Raw genomic sequence first — 18,424 nt, 5'->3', positions numbered from 1 at the left:
GCCCGCCTGCGTGCTCGCGTTCACCACCTCGCTGGTTCTGGCTTTTGCCGTTAAGTGGACCGGGTTCAGAGCCTGCTTACACCTCAGCCCCACACTCCGTGGAAAGCGTCCCTCGTGCGGGCTGCCCCCTCCCCTGCGTGGTACTTAGGGCGGATGTGGGGGGCGGGTCATTTGTGCAGGTNACTGTCCGCTCGGCCTGCGTGGATACTAATCAGTTGTCCTGGGCTGATATCTTGCAGCAAAGTAGTCTGGGAACTACGCCGTCTTGTTAGCATTTTTGTGCCACTCGGCCGTAAGTAATTTTTGCTGTATTTCATGTTTCAGAGTACTTCTTAAATTATATTTTAGATTCACATCCAAATTGTTTCAGTTGTGGAGGCGGAAAAGCGCAAGGTCGTAGGCATGCCTGCCCCCACAGTTGTCCTGGGAAGAGAGTACAAATTGATGTCCCTAAAATATATTTCAAGTATTCAGACTTTTTAATCAGTTTTCAAATGTGAAATAAAATGTTCTAGTCTTCAGTTTTACAAATATACCTTCAATGCAATAAAATAGACAAGTATGTGTAGAGCTATTGGTTTCATGAGTGAATGTTGGCACGGTATCAAAGATTAACTGAATCTTTGGTGATGGATTGGTGAATTTTGGATAAGGAATAAAATCTCAATCTACATTAATCAGACGTTATATATGCCATAATTTTTAATTTTGGATAAATCATCAATATGTTATAATCAAAACTTTTGTGTTCTCTGGACAGTATGAGTTAAAGATTAAAACAAGATGTAATTGTTTTCAAAATCTAATTTGAGAATATTTTCATAAAAACATGAAAAAGTATAAAAATTTTTCTTTAAAAATTTTTTGAAATATTAAAATTCTCTTAAGAGTAAGCTAAAATACAAATTATTAATGAACATTAATCTTAAAATATTTTAATAATGGTGAAATTATCTTTTAATAATTGAATCTTATTAAATTTTTTATAAACATAGTCAATTCTAGTGTTTACTTGCCTTCTACCATGGTAGAATCCATATTATGTTTATGCAGTTTGTGTCTAGATTTACATGTGTACAAATTAAAGAATAATATGAATCACGTAGAACTACAGTTTTCCTCCGTCACATGCGCAGCTATTGTAGCTGCTGGTACTTGCAAAGCCACAAGTTGGAATGCAAAGAAAAGCAAGAAAATGGGCATTTGGCACTATCAGGAACCAGTTCTTCGTTATGCAAGAATCAGCTGTATTCTTGCTCTGCTGGAAGAAGGATTTGGCAGTGAATTAATGTCTTTTCTCATACTTGAGCACTCATGTTTCTCACATTCTACTTCCATAAATGTCAGTAGGAGCACACCCTACAGCCTGCTCAGCATTTTTTTAGCCCCTCCCACCAGCCCTGTAACCTTTTTCAATAGAAGATTCTAACATCTATAAAATAAGCAGAATAGTGTAACTAACTGCAGTCCCCTTCCTGCAAGGGCATGGGCAAGGAGAGTGTTGCTCTGGGGCCTGAAGATTGTGAATTACAAGAATTGCTATGTTCATGGTTCTCGGACTTGCTGGGCTAGTGCTGGATTCTGAATCAGTAGAGATTCCTGTGTGCTCCTCAGTAAATGTGTGTGTGTGTGTGTGTGTGTGTGTGTGTGTGTGTGTGTGTGTGTAAGAGAGGGACAATGATGTACAAAAAGTTCCTATTTTTTGCTTTGTACTTTTTATGTCTTAAATCCTTTTGTATTACAAGGTCATGGAGATACCGGTACTCCTGTATGTATTCCTCCTAGTAGTTTTTATAAAAACATTTACTTATTACATTGGGTAGTTAATTCAGCTAGAGTTTATTTTTGTGAATGGTGAGAGATAGAGGTCTAATTTGTTTTCATGTGGTAAGTCAGTTTTCCTAATACCAGTTATCAACTAGTTTACCTTTTTCCTCTGATTTATGAAGCTTTATGTATACATTAACTCACAATATATGCATTGGGTGTGCATTTGCATTCTCTTTGTTTTTTTTTAATTTTTTTTTAATGTTTTATTTATTTCTAGGAGAGAGAGAGAGACAGCGTGAGCAGGGGAGGGTCAGAGAGAGAGGGAGTCACAGACTGAAACAGGCTCCAGGCTCTGAGCTGGCAGTCAGCACAGAGCCCGACGCGGGGCTCGAACCCACGAACCGCGAGATCATGACCTAAGCGAAAGTCGGACGCTTAACCGACTAAGCCACCCAGGCGCCCCTCTGTTTTGTTTTATTGATCCATTTATTTCCTATTCTTAACACTTTTTTTTAGTAATTGTGACTTTGTAGTATATTTTAATATCAAAAAGATTATTCTTCCTTTTAATTTTTATTCTATTAAAAACATTTTAATTCTAGTATAATTAATATGTTACCTTAGTTTCAGGCATACAATACAGGGATTCAACAGTTGTATACATTACTCAGTGTTCATCACAATATGTATACTCTTGATCCCCTTCACCTATTTCACCCATCCTGCCACTCTGCTTCCCTTTGGTAACCACTAGTTTGCTCTCCATATTTAAGAGTCTGTCTTTTGTTTGTCTCTTTTTATTCTTTGTTTCTTAAACTCCATATATGACTGGAATATATGGTATTGTTCTTTCTCTGACTTATATCACTTAGCATTATACCCTCTAGATCCATCCATATTGTTGCAAATGGCAAGATTTCATTCTTCTTTATGGCTGAGTAATATTCCATTATATATATACACACAGACACACACATACATACACATATATATATACCACATCTTCTATATCCATTCATCAATCCATGGTCACTTGGGCCGCTTCCGTAATTTGGCTACTGTAAATATTCCTGCAGTAAACATAGGGGTACATAGATCTTTTCAAATTAGTATTTTCGTACTCTTTGGTGATTACCCAGGTTGGAATTACTGGGTCATATGGTAGTCCTATTTTTACTTTTTTTTTTTTTTTTTTAAGAGAGAGAGTGAGTGTGTGTGTGAATGAGGGAGAGGAGCAGAGAGAGAGAGAGAGAGAGAGAGAGAATTGCAGACAGGTTCCATGCTCAGTGTGGAGCTTAATGTGGGGCTGAATGCCATAACCCTGGGATCATGACCTGAGCCAAAACCAAGAGGCAGTGTTCAACTGACTGTGCCACCGAGGTGCCCTGAGTTTTATTTTTTTTGAAGAACCTCTCTGCTGTTTCCACACTGGCTGCACCAGTTTGCATTCTGATCAACACTGCAGGAAGTTTCCTTTTTCTTTTGTCTTTTCTTTTCTTCTTCTTCTTTTTTTTTTTTTTTTTTTTTTTTGAGAGACAAAGTAAGACAGAGTGTTGAGTGAGGAAGGGGCAGAGAGAGAGGGAGACACAGAATCGGAAGCACGCTCCAGGCTCTGAGCAAGCGTTCAGCATAGAGCCTGATGCGGGACTTGAACTTACAAACTGTGAGATCACGAACAGAGCCAAAGTCAGATACTTAACGGACTGAGTCACCCAAGCACCCCAGAAGGTTCCTTTTTCATTGCATCCTTGCCAAAACTTGTTTCTTGTGTGGTTGACATTCACCATTCTCGCAGGTGTAAGGTGATATCTCATGGGAGTTTTGACTTGCATTTCCCAAAGATGAATTATGTCAAGCATCTTTCTAATGTGTCTGTTGATGATCTGTATGTCATCTTTGGAGAAATATCTGTTCATGTCTTCTCATTTTTTAACTGAATTCTGTTTGTGGTGTTGAGTTGTATAAGTTCTTTATATATTTTGGATACAGATCCCTTATCAGATATATCATTTGCAAATACCTTCCCCAATTCAGGTTATTTTTTTGTTTTGTTGATTGTTTTCTTTGCTGTGCAGGCCTTTTATTTTCATGTAGTCCCAATAGTTTGTTTTTATTTTGTTTTCCATGGCTTATGAGACCTATCCAGAAAAATGTTGCTATGGCTAATTTCAGGGATATTACTGCCTATACTCTTTTTAGTATTTTTATGGTTTCATGTTTCACATTTAGGTCTTTAATCCATTTTGAATTTATGCTTGTGTATGGTGTAAGAAAGTGGTCCAGGTTCATTCTTTTGCATGTGGATGTCCAGTTTTCTCAGAACCATTTGTTGAAGAGACTGTCTTTTTCACATTGCACATTCTTGCCTCCTTTGACAAAGACTAATTGACCATATAATTGTAGGTTTATTTCTGGGCTTTTAAAAATTTTTTAATTAATTTTTTTAGGGGGGAGACAGTGTGCACAGCAGCAGGGGAGAGGCAGAGAGAGAGGGAGAGAGAATCTCAAGCAGGCTCCATGCCCAGTGCAAAGCCAGACATGGGGCTTGAGCTCACTACTGTGAGATCATGGCCTGAGTCAAAACCAGTAGTGGGACACTTCACTGACTGAGTCACCCAGGCACCCCTATTTCTGGGCTTTCTATTCTGTTCTATTGATCTGTGTGTCTTTCTGTGTGCCAGTACCATACAGTTTTGACTTCTACAGCTTTGTAGTACAACTTGACTAGGATTGTGATACCTTCATTTTCCTTCTTTTTCAAGATTGACTTGGCTTTCTGGGGTCTTTGTGGTTCAGTCAGATTTTAGGGTTATTTGTTGTAGTTCTGTGAAGAACATTGTTGGTATTTTGACAGGGATTGTATTAAATCTGTAGATGGCTTTGCATAATATGGACATTTTAACAGTATTTGTTCTTCCTGTCTCAGTATCATTCCATTTATTTGTGTCTGTCTTCAGTTTCTATCATCAGTGTTTTATAGTTTTCAGAGTACAGGTCTTTCACCTCCTTGATTAAGTTTATTTTATATTTTTGGTGCAATTGTAAATGGAATTGTTTTCTTAATTTCTCTTCTGGTACTTAATTATTAGTATATAGAAATGCAACAGAATTCTGTATGTTGATTTTGTATCCTGCAACCTTCCTGAATTCATTTATCAGTTCTAGTAGTTTCAGGCGGAGTCTTTGGCATATTCTCTATGTAATACCATGTCATGTGCACATAATCAGAGTTTTCCTTCTTCTTTAGCAATTTGAGTGTCTTTTATTCTTATTCTTGTCTCCTTGCTGTGGCTAGGACTTCCAGTATTGTGTTGAATAAAAGTGATGTGAGTAGACATCCTTTGTCTTGTTCCTGACCTTAAGGGAAAAGCTCTCAGTTTTTCACCATTGAGTATGAGGTTAGCTGTGCATTTTTCATATAGGAGTCTTTATTATGTTGAGGTATTTTCCTCTAAACTCTTCCCTTTAATTTTTGCTGGCTAGAGTTTGTGTTTGTAGTTTCTTCTTTCAGCACTTTGTAGTTTATTTTCTTGTAGTGTCCTTATCTGGTTTTGGTATCAGGGGAATGCTAACTCATAATTGGAAGTGTTCCTTCCTCTTCTATTTTTGGGAAGAGGTTGAGAAAGTTTGGTGTTAGTTCTTCTCTAAATGGTAGAATTTACCAATGAAGCCATCTGGTCCTGGTCCTGGGCTTTACCTTTCTGGGAGGTTTTTTTTTTTTTTCCTTAAATTTTTTTTTTTTTTTTTTTTTTTTACATTTTATTTATTTTTGAGAGACAGAGCATGAGCGAGGGAGGGGCAGAGAGACAGGGAGACATAGAATCTAAAGCAGGCTCCAAGCTCCCAGCTATCAGCACATACAGCCCAATGTGTTTGAACTCACAAACTGCAAGGTCATGACCTGAGCTGAAGTCTGATGCTCAACTGACTGAGCCACCCAGGAGCCCCTGTTGGGAAGTTTTTGATTATGGATTCAGTCTCCTTACTAGTGATTGATCTGTTCAGATTTTGAATTTCTTCCTAATTCAGTCTTGTATTTTCCTAGGCTGTATGTTTCTTCTAGGTTTCATTTCTTCTAGGTTGTTCAATTTATTGACATGTAATTGTTCACGTGTCTTAGGATTTTTTATCTTTCTGTGATATCAATTGTAATGTATCTTTCATTTATAATTTTATTTGAGTCCTCCTTTTTCTTGGGAACTCTAGCTAAAGGTTTGTCTATTATGTTCATCTTTTCAAAAACCCAGCTCTTATTTTCCTTGATCTACTGTGTTTTTAAGTCTCTGTACCCTTTATTTCCACTCTGATCTTTGTTATTTCTTTCCTTCTACTAACTTTGGGCTTATTTTTAAATTCTTTTTGTAGTTCCTTGAGGTGTAAAGTTAAGTTGTTTATTTGAGATCTTTTTTTAACTATAAGCATTTTTCAATGTAAACTTATCTTTTAAGACTGTTCTTGCAAACACTTTTAAAAATGGGGTACGTGGGTGGCTCAATCAATTCATAATTTTGGCTCAGGTCATGATCCCAGGGTTGTGGGATTGAACCCGAGTCAGCCTTAGAGCCTACTTGAGATTCTCTCTCTCTCTCTCTCTCTCTTTCTCTCTCTCTCTCTCTCTCCCTCTCCCTCTCTCTCCCTCTCTCTCCCTCTCCCTCTCTCTCCCTCTCTCTGCCCCTTCCCTATCTCAAACATTTTTAAAAACTGATTTTGCTGTGTTCCATAATTTTTTGGTAAGTTGTTTTTCTATTTCATTTGTCTCAAGATATATTTTATTTCTCTCTTGATTTGTTGGTTGTTCAGAAAGATGTTCAGAAGCATCTCCACATAATTGTGGATATTTTGGGTTTCTTCTGATAATTTACTTTTTTAAATGTTTATTTTTGAGAGAGAAAGAGCATGAGTGAGGGAGGGTCAGAGAGAGAGGGAGACACAGAATCCGAAGCAGGCTCCAGGCTCTGAGCTGTCAGCACAGAGCCCACGTGGGTCTGGAATTCATTCTGGAACCTCGTAATCATGACCTGAACCAAAGTTGGACACTCAACTGACTGAGCCACCCAGGTTCCCCTCTTGTAATTCATTTTTAGTTTCATATCATTGTAGTTGGAAAAGATGCTTGATATGACTTACATTTTAAAAAATTTAGTAATACTTGTTTTGTGGCCTAACATATGACTTATGCTGGAGAATGTTCCATGTGCACTTGAGAAGAATGTGTATCCTGCTGCTGTTGGATGAAATGTTCTGTACGAATCTATTAGGTCCATCTGGTGTAACATGTAGGTTAAATTAGATCTTTAGGCACTTAAAATTTTTTTTTTGTTGTTTTTGAGAGAGAGGCAGAGAGAGAGAGGGGTTCAGAGGATCCAAAGCGAGCTCTGTGCTGGCAGCAGCGAGCCTGATGTGGGGCTCGAACTCACAAACTGCAAGATCATGACCTGAGCTGAAGTCAGATGCTCAACTGAGTGAGCCACCCAGACGCCTCCTAAGCACTTTAAAGAAGATACTGTTCTAAGTCTTCTGTCTTTTATAGTTTCTGTTGGTCAGCTATCAGTCTTATTGATGCTACTTAAAAGTAAGCTGTCTTTTTTTATTTTGTGGCACCTTTTAATGTTTTTATATTTGATTGTTAGCAGTTTTCTGTGGTATACCTGGGTATAGTTTTTCTTTTTTCCTTCTGGGGTTCATAGGACTTTTTGAATCTATAGTGATGTCTTTTATTGGTTTTGGGAAATTCTCAGTTATCATTTCTTAGGTATCGCTTCTGCCCCCTTCACTGTCACCCGAGGATTTCATTTACAGATACATAGGGCTTCATCACTTACCCTCTATGTTGTTCTGTCTTCTAGTCTCCCCATATTTTTGTGTATCTTTGCTGCTTTCTCCGTATTTTTTTTTTTTTTTGATCTAGCTTCTGGTTCTGTAATTTTCATTCATCTGTGCGTCTTTTCATTTTGTTCTAAATAATTTTGTTATTGACTGTTCCTTGTTTCTAGAATTATATGGTTCTTGTTCAAATTTTCTGTGACCTTCCTTACTCCCCACCCCAGTTTCTAGTTCTCTGCCAGAGTTCCCAGTCTTTTTAAATAACTTTACGTACACAGTACTTATAGTTACTTTAAAGTATTTAATAACTTTACCATCTGGAGGCCATGTGACCCTATTACTTTAGGCTACTTCTGTTGTCACTTTTCAATAGGTTGATCCAAGTCTATGAATTTCACTTTAGATATTGCTGTGGTTGCATCGTACAGATTTTTATATGTACACATTTTCTCATTCACTTAGATATTTAGTCATTTCTCTCTTTTTATATCATGAGGACTGTTTAAATATACATATTTTTCATTTCCAAATAGAGGGGAAGTTTGAAGCTACCTTCGTAGCAGATTTCTAAATTTATTGTGTTATGAGAACAGGGTATCTATCTTATTCTTTTGCATGCTTTTGTTTTTGCTCTTCTGACTTAAGATTTTCTCTTTTATTATTCAGAAATATCCTCTTAATGTTTATAGATGTACTTTTTAAAATTTGTCTTCTTTGGAATTCAGTGGACTCTTTAAATTCATGGATGTCTATATTTGGGAAAATTCTTAGCTATTATTCAACTGTTAACTATATACCACTATCTTTTTAAAATAATTTTTGTGAATAGATACTGGAATATCTACATCTCTCCTTCATATCTCAACTTTTTCTTATATACATTTTACCATTTCCTTTCTTTGTGATACTCTGGATATNTAATAGTAGCAGTAGTAGATACTTAAGGTTCTCAGGCCAGTGCTGTTCCTCATTAACCCCCCATTTGGTTGTTGACCTTAAGTACTTATTTTTTACCCCTGATTTTGAGATAATATTTTTCATGTCTTTTCCCCACTATTTTCTATCTATGAAGCAAGTCTGTGTGTGTGTGTGTGTGTGTGTGTGTGTGTGTGTGTACTAAAATCTTGGAAGTGTGTGATAAAACATTCTCTAACAAGAGCAGCCTAAATTTCTATCTCTGCGATGGCCTGGGGAAAATTAAAGAAAGAGTGAAGCCAGATAGAAAATAGGTAAACCCCTTCTTTGGACCTGGGGAAGCAAAGAGCGAGTCCCTGCGTTTCCAATATTTTCTGGGTTGTATCTCTCTGAGTTAGGCAGAGTGACAAAATGACTACCAGCTACTCAGAGATCTTGGAATCATTGCTGGTGTACTGGGATTCCCAGCTAGCCACAGACCTAGAACCGGCCCTTTAGTGTATAATATAGGTCAGAGCAGACAGGCACAGCTAGCTGGGGCAGAATCACAGCTGGCCCCTGAACAGGTTTGGATGGAGCAGCTAGACTCCACCTGCTTAACTGTCGAGGCTGGCCTTGGTCATTTTTGTCCCCTCACTCTAACCCAACCCACATTTTACATGTCCCATGGTTGGGATTTCACTTACCTATATATTGGCAAGAATTTATCGTGCTTTTTAAAAGGCACATAAGCATAAATTACAAATAAAGCCTGCCTTTGATAAAGAGCAAGTTACAGTTCTGTGCAACTGACCACTCTTCCGCACCAGTAAGCTGACAAACGTCCCAATTGTCCCGAAATGGTACAGATCTCTCTCTCTCCCTCTCCCCCCCTTCCCTCTCCCCCCTCTCTCTCCCTACCTCTCCCCCTACCTCTCACCTTTTCTTCTCTATCTCCCCCCACCACACACATAAACACACATACATATGTGCAAATATGTATATATTTATACCTAGGGATATAACCATACGTAAGACCTTTTTTTTTTTTAAATAAATGCCATTACACAGTATGTATCATTTGGCAACATTGTGTTTTAATTTAACTTAAAATTGACTGCAAATATCTAAAATTATGGTTCATCTGTTATGTTTACAAAATTGATTATCATATACCACATTTTATTTATTCATTCTTCACCCTCCCTCCCATTCCCAACGCCTATCTGGGTACTTTTGAATTTCTGCCACTTCCCACAGTGTTGCAGAAACACCATTAGACTTGGCTCCTAAAAAACATGGAGCAAATGTTTGTCTGAGGATCAGATTTCCCCCCCCCCAGAGTTAATTTGAAAATACAAGAGATTATTTTACTCATGCCTTTCGTATGCCTGATATGTATGTCCTCATTGGCACTTAAATTTCTCTACTAATATGTGCAAGAAAGTAGGCTGTGACTAATGTCACTCGTGTTCTTAGGAGCACATGGTGCTGTATTCACCTGGATTAATTGCCTCTCTGTGTTGGGTTTCCTAGTGTTTCTATTACAAATATCTTCAAGTACAGATGATTTTTAAATTGTTCCACTTATAATGTCTAGAAAAGATGGCATTTCTTTTCCTTTATAAAGTTAACATGTAAATTGCATTTGAAAATGTTAGATGCTTTTGTGAAGATGGTAGGAGGTGCTGAGTGTAGCCCGGTTGATTCCTGTTTTCCGTTCTTCTTTGCAGGGACTGTGTTCTTAGGTTTTCTTTTCCTCACTCCCTTCCTTGCATATTTGTTCTCCTATATCCTGTCCTTTGGTAACATACTTGCATATTCTCCCCTTCTTAAGTATTATGTTACTAGATTGAATTTCATTTACACATTAATTCAGGATTATTTTTCTTCTTGTTCCCAAAGTTGAAACACATATACAGCAGGAATTCCTCCTGCGGGAGGTCCAGGCTTGTTTTGTTCACTAACTAGTTTTGTGAGCTTTTTGCAAGACTTTGGATATTTATTTAAGTAATCTATAAAAATTTATAGACCTATAGATTTAAAAATCTATAAAAATCTATAAAAAAAGAAGGCCTAAATAAAGGATCTTCAGGCTTTCCTCCAGAAACTTCTTTGATCAAATTCAAATGTGTAATAGTGAGGAACCTGAAGAAATTACTTATTGCCTTTGGTGTAAGCACTGATGCTTATTTATGTGTATTAAGATTTTTGAACTGTAAACATGTAGAATAGATTGTAAAGTACTGAAAGCATATGTTTTGTTTTATAGGTGTTTGTTTTGTCTTGCTGTTTTGAAATTAAATCAAAATGCCAATAAGACCAGATCTCCAGGTATGTAGTTCTAAACCAAAAGGAAGTATTTTAATTCCTAAAATCATTTTGGTTTATTTATAAGTGTTAAGTGCTATATTTTTAGGAAAAACAAAGCCTACTTGTTTTTATGAAATGGTCTAGAGTAGAATAATTTAAAATTTTTTTAAAATTAATGTTACTATTTTTATGAGACAGAGAGAAAGAGAGAGCGAGCGAGCAAGAGCACTGGGGAGGGGCAGAGAGAGAGGGAGACACAGAATCTGAAGCAGGCTCCAGGCTCTGAACTGTCAGCACAGAGCCCGACGCAGGGCTTGAACCCATGAACTGTGAGATCATGACCTGAGCTGAAGTTAGACACTCAACCAACTGAGCCACCCAGGTGCCTCTCAAGAGTAGAATAAGTGAAATGTTATTCTTTAATTTTTTCAATAAATTTGTTTTCAAAATCTATTATTACTTATGAGGTATGAAAGATGCTGGTTATTTACATATACCTTTTCCATTGAAAAGAATTACACAGTGATGCATATATAACCAATGCCTGGGTATTTTTATGTTAGGATTTAAGATTGTGAGATACTAGCATTTAGGTAAAAAGCTTTAATATATCTATTTAACATGTGTGTAGTTTACCACCAAATCTGGTGATCAGATTATAGTATAAAAATTCCTTATTAGTGATGTTATACTTTAGTAGTAAGAATAGATTTTGTAAAAGTTAAAAATGTATAGTATAATTCTTACTTAAGTAAATTCTTAAATTATTATAATATGTAATTCTTAAATTATATTGATTTGTAGTTTCCAAACAGTGCTTTTATCTTTCTTTAAGCCTTTTTAAAAAACTCAACCTCATTAAGAAATTTATAGTCAGATGTATTAGGGTTTTCTCTATGGTGTTAAGTATTAGTTACTATATAGTTTATTTTACTTCTTTTATTAATAGGGTCTTTGTTTTAAATTTTTTTAATGTTTATTTTGAGAGAGAGAGAGGGAGCATGCGAGCATGAGCTGGGGAGAGGCAGAGAGACGGACACAGAATCCAAAGCAGGCTCCAGGCTCTGAGCAGTCATGACAGAGCCCAACGTGGGGCTTGAACCCACAAACTGTGAGATCAACACCTGAGCTGAAGTGGACTCTTAACCACTAAGCCACCCAGGCACCCCAGGGTCTTTTTTTCTTTTTTCTTTTTTCTTTTTTTTGTGAGTTCAACATAGTGATGACTTTACAGTAAAGGATGTAAAGTGGAAAATTACTAGAATATATATATTTTATGTAGAATCTTGGCTATTATCGAAGAAACTTAATCTGTATCTCTGCTACTTCAAACTTAATAGTGAACAAGCTTTTTCTTTTTTTAATACAGTGAATTGATAAAGATCTGTTGAGAATTTTCATATGAAGACAATTCTCAAATTACTAGACTGCATAAAATGACTAATTTTGGTTTTGATTCAATATATGTGCCATTAACTATATTTCTCTAGCAATTGGAAAAATGCATTGATGATGCTTTAAGAAAAAATGATTTCAAACCTTTGAAAACACTTTTACAAATTGATATTTGTCGAGATGTGAGGATTAAATGCAGCAAACAATTTTTACACAAGTTGGATGACCTTGTGTGCAGGGTAAGTACTCCTTTGAATGATTATTGATATTATTAGATAGCACTCTACTTTCTAGGAAGAAACAGGAGAAACTAATAAAAAGGCTTTGGCAAATTGGCTTATAATTGTATAAGTGCTCAATTTTTTAATGTTTATTTATTATTGAGAGAGAGACAGAATCTGAAGCAGGCTCCAGGCTATGAGCTGTCAGCACAAGCCTAATGTGGGGCTCAAACTCATGAACCCACGAGATCATGACCTGAGGCTGAAGTCGGACACTTAACCAACTGAGCCCCCCAANTATCTAGGTGGCCACATGTAGTCACCTCAGTAGCGTAAACTTAAGTGTGGTTGAAAGGGGCTCATTTAAAAAAAAAAAAAAAAAAGTCTTAGGAATCCCAAACAACATACTGGACTGCTGTTTCCAAATATAACCTACAAAGAGCTATGTTTACATAGTGGAGCCATAATTATTAATTGTTACCTAAATTGGAGAAAATAGTCTCCCTGATTGAAGTTTGAGCAACTTTTAAAAGCGGTCAGCATATTCTTCATGTTATGGGGCCAGAGCTTGGTGATAAACAAAAATTATCCACAACCTTGGACATGATTTATCATATATAAGGTATTTTTATACATGAGAAAAAGTGATTATTGACAGTCTCCCGCAGTATGAGATTTGTTTGATGAATCTAAAAGATTGAATAAAAATTTCTTTTATCTGTTAGTTAAATACAGAGAGCTTTTTAGAATGGAAGGTAACTGATACATTGTATCATAGTCTAAAGTCTCAGGAATTTATACAAATTTACATTTTTATTGAGTTTGTCATTCACTGGCTGGGTGGCTTTAGGCCTTGCTTTTCTAAACCACACTTTTGTACTTTGCAATACGGATGTTATGATAATGGCGAACTTTCAGGATTTGTGAGGGTTAAAAAGCTCCTAGCACAATGCCAATTCCATACTATTTTGTGTTTATAGACGTTTAAGTGTATACTTTTTGTTTCAGGAGCTCAATAAAAAGGACATCCAAACTGTTTCAACCATTTTGGTTTCTTTTGGAAGATGTAGTAAAAATATCAGGATATTGGGGCAAGCTGGACTTTTAACTATGATAAAACAAGGACTAGTCCAGAAGATAAGTACAGAATGTGTAATGTTGATGTGTGTGTGTGGGGGGGGGTATGATTAATAAAATATATGATGTTGATGTGGGGGGAGTATGATGAATAGAGTGTGTAATATTGATGTGAGGGAGTATGATTAAAGGTATGTCATTTAATAAAATTAATGGCTCAAACAGTTGAAAAATGAATTTGAGAACTTTAAATAAAACTTTTAGATAAAATAAATATTTTTATAACCTGTGTTACATGTTACAAACATAAAGATCAAAAGGACACTGTACACAGTCTCCTTGATGATCATGTGAATTTAAGACAAGACTCCCTAAGGCCTTTATGTGCTTTATTTTCTCTTATCGGTTCACTGTCTAGCTTTATTTGTTTTTCTTTTTATATTATTATCTATTTCCTGTGCTAGAATGTGGGATATTGATTTTCATTTGTATTGTTCATTTCTATATACCTAGCACTAAGAACAGTACCTGGGATGTAATATATACTCAAATATCTGAATTCATTAAAAAAAAAATAGTATTAAAATAAAATAATTAATTAAAATAAATTCATTAAGGGGCACCTGGGTGGCTCAGTAGGTTAAGCATCTGACTTCTGCTCGGGTCATGATCTCACAGTGAATGAATTCAGGCCCCATGCAGGGCTCTGTGCTGACAGCTCAGAGCCTGGAGCCTGCTTTGGATTCCGTGTCTCTCTCTCTCTCTCTCTCTCTCTATCTGCCCCTCCCCTTCTCACACTCTGTCCTCTCTCTCTGTCTCTCATAAATGAATAAAACATTACAAAAATTAAAAAAAAAAACAATAAAATAATACTGAAACTTTTCAAAAAGGAATAATGCCAAAATAATCTAATTTACGATGATAATTTATTTTCATCTGTTAATGAATGTACCTGAACTAGCTATTTGAAGGAGGAAATAAAGGTCTTCTACCTAGAATTAAGATTAGTTCATCCATTCCCATCTAAACAATAGAAAAAGATACTGAGATACCAAAAAATGAAAACAACAGATGTTTGAAAACATAAACTTATTTTCATATTATACTGGAATTTAAAGTGTTGATATTTATTTATTCCTAGGTTTACTGTTTATGCAAAATTAAGTACATTCTTAAAATTATTAAAAATGAATTCAAAGTAATTAATATGCACATTTCTTTTTACATGATTGCCTGGTTTGACAAATCCAAGGAGATTATTCTCAATCGAGGAAATTCAAAAGATGAGGCCGTTATAAATATGATAGAAGACTTATTTGATCTTTTGATGGTAAAAAAATCACATTAACTGATCTTAGAAGCCTGTTTATTTAAAAATTGATTTGTATTCTATATCTCCTGAGCCTAAAAGTCACTAACAAATTGGCCAGTGACTTGATTTAATTAGTCTATTCAGATTGTTTAAAGCATTTATCCTGATTAATTAAATAGTTAATAAAGTTAAATAATTACATGGTGAGTTCAAATGTGATCTGTTATTTTAATACTATTTTTAACAGCTTATAATACAAACTAAATATTACTTCTTTTTCAGGTCATATATGACATCAGTGATGAAGGTATAAACATTTTACTTCTATTAAAACAATAATTTCGTCTGAGAATTTTAGTATAATTTTGCAATCCTCATAGTATTGTGCTAATATTAGGAATCTACTATTTATTTCAAGGATCAGCAACCTTGTTTTGTGAAGGGATAGTAAACATGAGAAGCTTTAATTAAGACCAAGAAAAGGAAAGTGAGGATGTTCTATTGTATAGCTACTTATATAATAAGAAAGAAAACAAATACCCAAAGGTGCTTTATTTATACAATTCAAAATATTATAAAATTGAGTACAGTGTTTTTGAATATAGGTCAACTAATGAGAACAGTACTCTTGAGGGGATGACATTTCACTTAATTAAGGCTCAGAGTTAGTGTTTGCTGTTATCAGAATTCACTGCAAGTGTTCATTTTATTATGCTTATCTGTAATGAGATTTTATGTGTATTGCATTAGAAAATGTCTCTACATGTAGATAACACCAAATACCGATATCAGTTCATGTGCATGGTTTTTAATTGAGCATGTTCATCACTTGGAAAGCATTTGTAGAAGATTAGATTCTTTTCTTAATATTTGCCTTTTAGAATGTCATTGCATTGCAGATGAATGACTTTCAACTGAAGGTTATGTAGAAACCTCTCAATTGCACATTTAAATGGATTTTGAAATACAGGAATGTCCTTCGCACTTTATCAGTGTCCAAAAATGCTACTCAGCCTGTAGTTGGAGCTTGGAGAAAATGTACTCCTGTAAATTTGTGTGGGAATGGAGATATCACTCCTTGTTTTAATTTTTGACGGCCTGAGAAATGTATGAAACGGTTTGGCATTACTTGTGATTCAGATAACCTTAGTTTCATTGAAATTACTTTAGTGAAGTATGAGTTTCTCATATCTGCATGATTTTGCCTTGTAATTTGGAGTTGAATTCATTAAGAAACATCAACTCTGCAGCCCATGCTAATTACTGAAACCATTCAGTGGTAACTGATGTTGGCTAAGTTCATGAGAATAAGTTTATGAAAATCACTTTGATACTGCTGGCTTAGTGAAACGTGATTGATTCAGATATTTCCACAGAGTCACCTGCTGATGAGTAATACAACCATACAAAATGGGCAGTGGGGCAGATTTTGTTTGTGGGCCGTAATTTGCCAACTCTTGATCTAATGGGACTAGATTTTCAAAATGTAGAACACATTACAACGCATCCTCGCTTGTGAGTGGCCATTGTTTTGTGCCAAGCAATCAATCCAAATTATATTCTCTGTTGGTTGAGGAAGAATTACCTAGGATTGGTCATTGAGGCTGGTGAATTATTTGTAATCGTGAAGGAACAATTTGCCTTCAAAACCAAAAACTTTTAAAAGCTCAATTGCTATTTATTTCCATAGTAGTTAATGCTACCTTTTCATTGATGGCAGTGATGCAATTGATGTAACACTCTAGTCTAAATTCTTAAGTTTTTAGGGAAGGAAATAGTCCTAAGGCACCAGTGAGTATGAAGAAATCAAAAAAATTTTTAAGTAAATCATTATACCTTTTTTACTTCATTGGGTGATTTTTTTTTCCTCTTTTTACCTTCAATGTAGTCACTTGGGAAAGTTGTATATTTTCTGTTGCAGTATTGCCATTATTTAAAATTATTTTTTAACTTGCATTCTGAAATAACGTGCCAAATTCCTCTGAATGTATTTAGTATTGATAAAAGCTTTCTCTTTTTAGAATAGGGTTAACTTTTAGAAAAAGCTCAAGATATTTATATCTTTATATTGATGAGAGTTTATGGCCATTGTGGAATTTTCAATATATAGTAAAACCTTGGTTTACAAGAATAATTCAGTCTGGAAACATGCCTGTAATTCAAAGCACTTGTATATCAAAGCGAATTTCCCCTTTTAGAAATGGAAACTCAGATGATTTGTTCCACAACCCAAAAATATTCATATAAAAATGATTATGATATTGTAATATACAAAATAATAAAGAAAATACAAAATATAAAGAAAAACTAACCTACACTTACCTTTGAAAACTTATGTGGCTTAGATGAAGGAGACAGGAGAGAGGAAGGTAATCGTGTAGGACAACTTTCACTGTCACTAACAGAATCACTGCTATCAATGGAATCCTTTTTTTTTCATGCAACATAATCAAGGAACCTATCCAGTGACACTTTCTTTTGCCTTCTTTTGAGGATTTCACAGAAGTGTGGCATTGCATCGTCGTGAAACAGATTCATTGCTTGCACTGTAGCAGGATTCTCGCACAGAGAGTCGTGACACTGAGACTTTTTTTTATCCAGGAAGCAACTTTTATTCGTGCCGGCACCGCTCAGTTGGGTTCATACCCAAAGAACTGAGCGGCGAACGTCACGTGACATAGTTTTTTATACGTTTTCTATTTCTTTGTCCCCCCACTATATGGTAACACACATAAACCTGCAGTCTGATTAAGTTGTCTCAATTTACAAGGTCATGAGGCTGTTGTCTCGTAGGCACATAGGTTACCTGGAAGTTTTCTCTCCCTTTTTTTCCTCTCTCCTTAGGGAGGGGACCCTACCACAGCACTGCTACAGCCTTATTCAGGTGGTGCTTTTCTGCAAAATTTTGTACTGTTTCCCACATTTTACAGATCTCCCTAATTTCATTTGATGTGAGGGATTCCTCCGCCTTTTTCTCCTGCTCTTCTGCAGATGAGATACAGATGTAGACTTCTTATATGGTCTTGCAGTTTCAGCTACTCCCATACCTCATTTGTACTTGTTGATGGTTTCCTTCTTAACTTCCACCATAATCATCTCCTCCTTCTAACCACCTTTCTTTTCAACCTTTTCCTGCATGGGGGCCATTGTACATGCTCAAACAGATGTTGACTACAGTACAGTATTAATAAACTCTTGGGTTAGCTACTGTATTTACTGTAACTGGCAGTAAGGCAGCAGAAGAAAGGATCTATATCTGCAGGCAGCCTGACATAGAAAGAAGCAAAGCATTCCTGAGCTCGCTCTTGCCTGGAAAAACAAAGGACTGTTGATAGGTGCTTTGAAGTGACAAAAAATATACCCCAGTGCCAGTTGTGGACACCTTCCAATGTCCTGAAAAGTCATGGATTTTCTGCCAAATAGTACGCCCTGAAACTGAGCATCTGAGCATGAGAGATGGTCACCCGTGATCCTTCAGAGAGAGAGAGAGAAGATCATGGCTCAGCTGTGATCATGTGACATTTGGCAACACATACTACTCGTATGACCTTGCTCATTTATCAAGTTAATATTTATTAGAAATAGAACCCTCACAGAACACATTACTTGTGATCAAGGT

The 18,424-nt window shown here is 35.9% G+C and overlaps 1 protein-coding gene across 7 annotated transcripts in view; it reads left to right on the top strand.

The window, feature by feature from the left end:
* Nucleotides 1–18,424, top strand: part of SYCP2 (synaptonemal complex protein 2) — an 82,697-nt gene that overhangs the window by 1,212 nt on the left and 63,061 nt on the right. For 3 of the 7 annotated variants that reach the window (XM_077756295.1, XM_077756298.1, XM_077756294.1), the window contains exons 1-2: nucleotides 13,647–14,823; nucleotides 15,088–15,112. In XM_077756295.1, coding sequence (XP_077612421.1) covers nucleotides 14,701–14,823; nucleotides 15,088–15,112 — 148 coding nt within the window. In that variant the 5' untranslated portion in view covers nucleotides 13,647–14,700. Of the gene's footprint in view, nucleotides 1–10,759; nucleotides 10,822–13,640; nucleotides 14,824–15,087; nucleotides 15,113–18,424 lie in introns of those variants that run through there. The other 4 variants (XM_077756296.1, XM_077756297.1, XM_077756293.1 and 1 more) reach the window with 3 other exon arrangements.

Source organism: Crocuta crocuta, unplaced genomic scaffold (assembly GCF_008692635.1).
Source record: "Crocuta crocuta isolate KB4526 unplaced genomic scaffold, BGI_CrCroc_1.0 scaffold123, whole genome shotgun sequence".
NCBI classification, from domain to species: Eukaryota; Metazoa; Chordata; class Mammalia; order Carnivora; family Hyaenidae; genus Crocuta; species Crocuta crocuta.
Note: the sequence above shows the minus strand (reverse complement) of the source record. Positions and strands in the feature narration are given on the sequence as shown.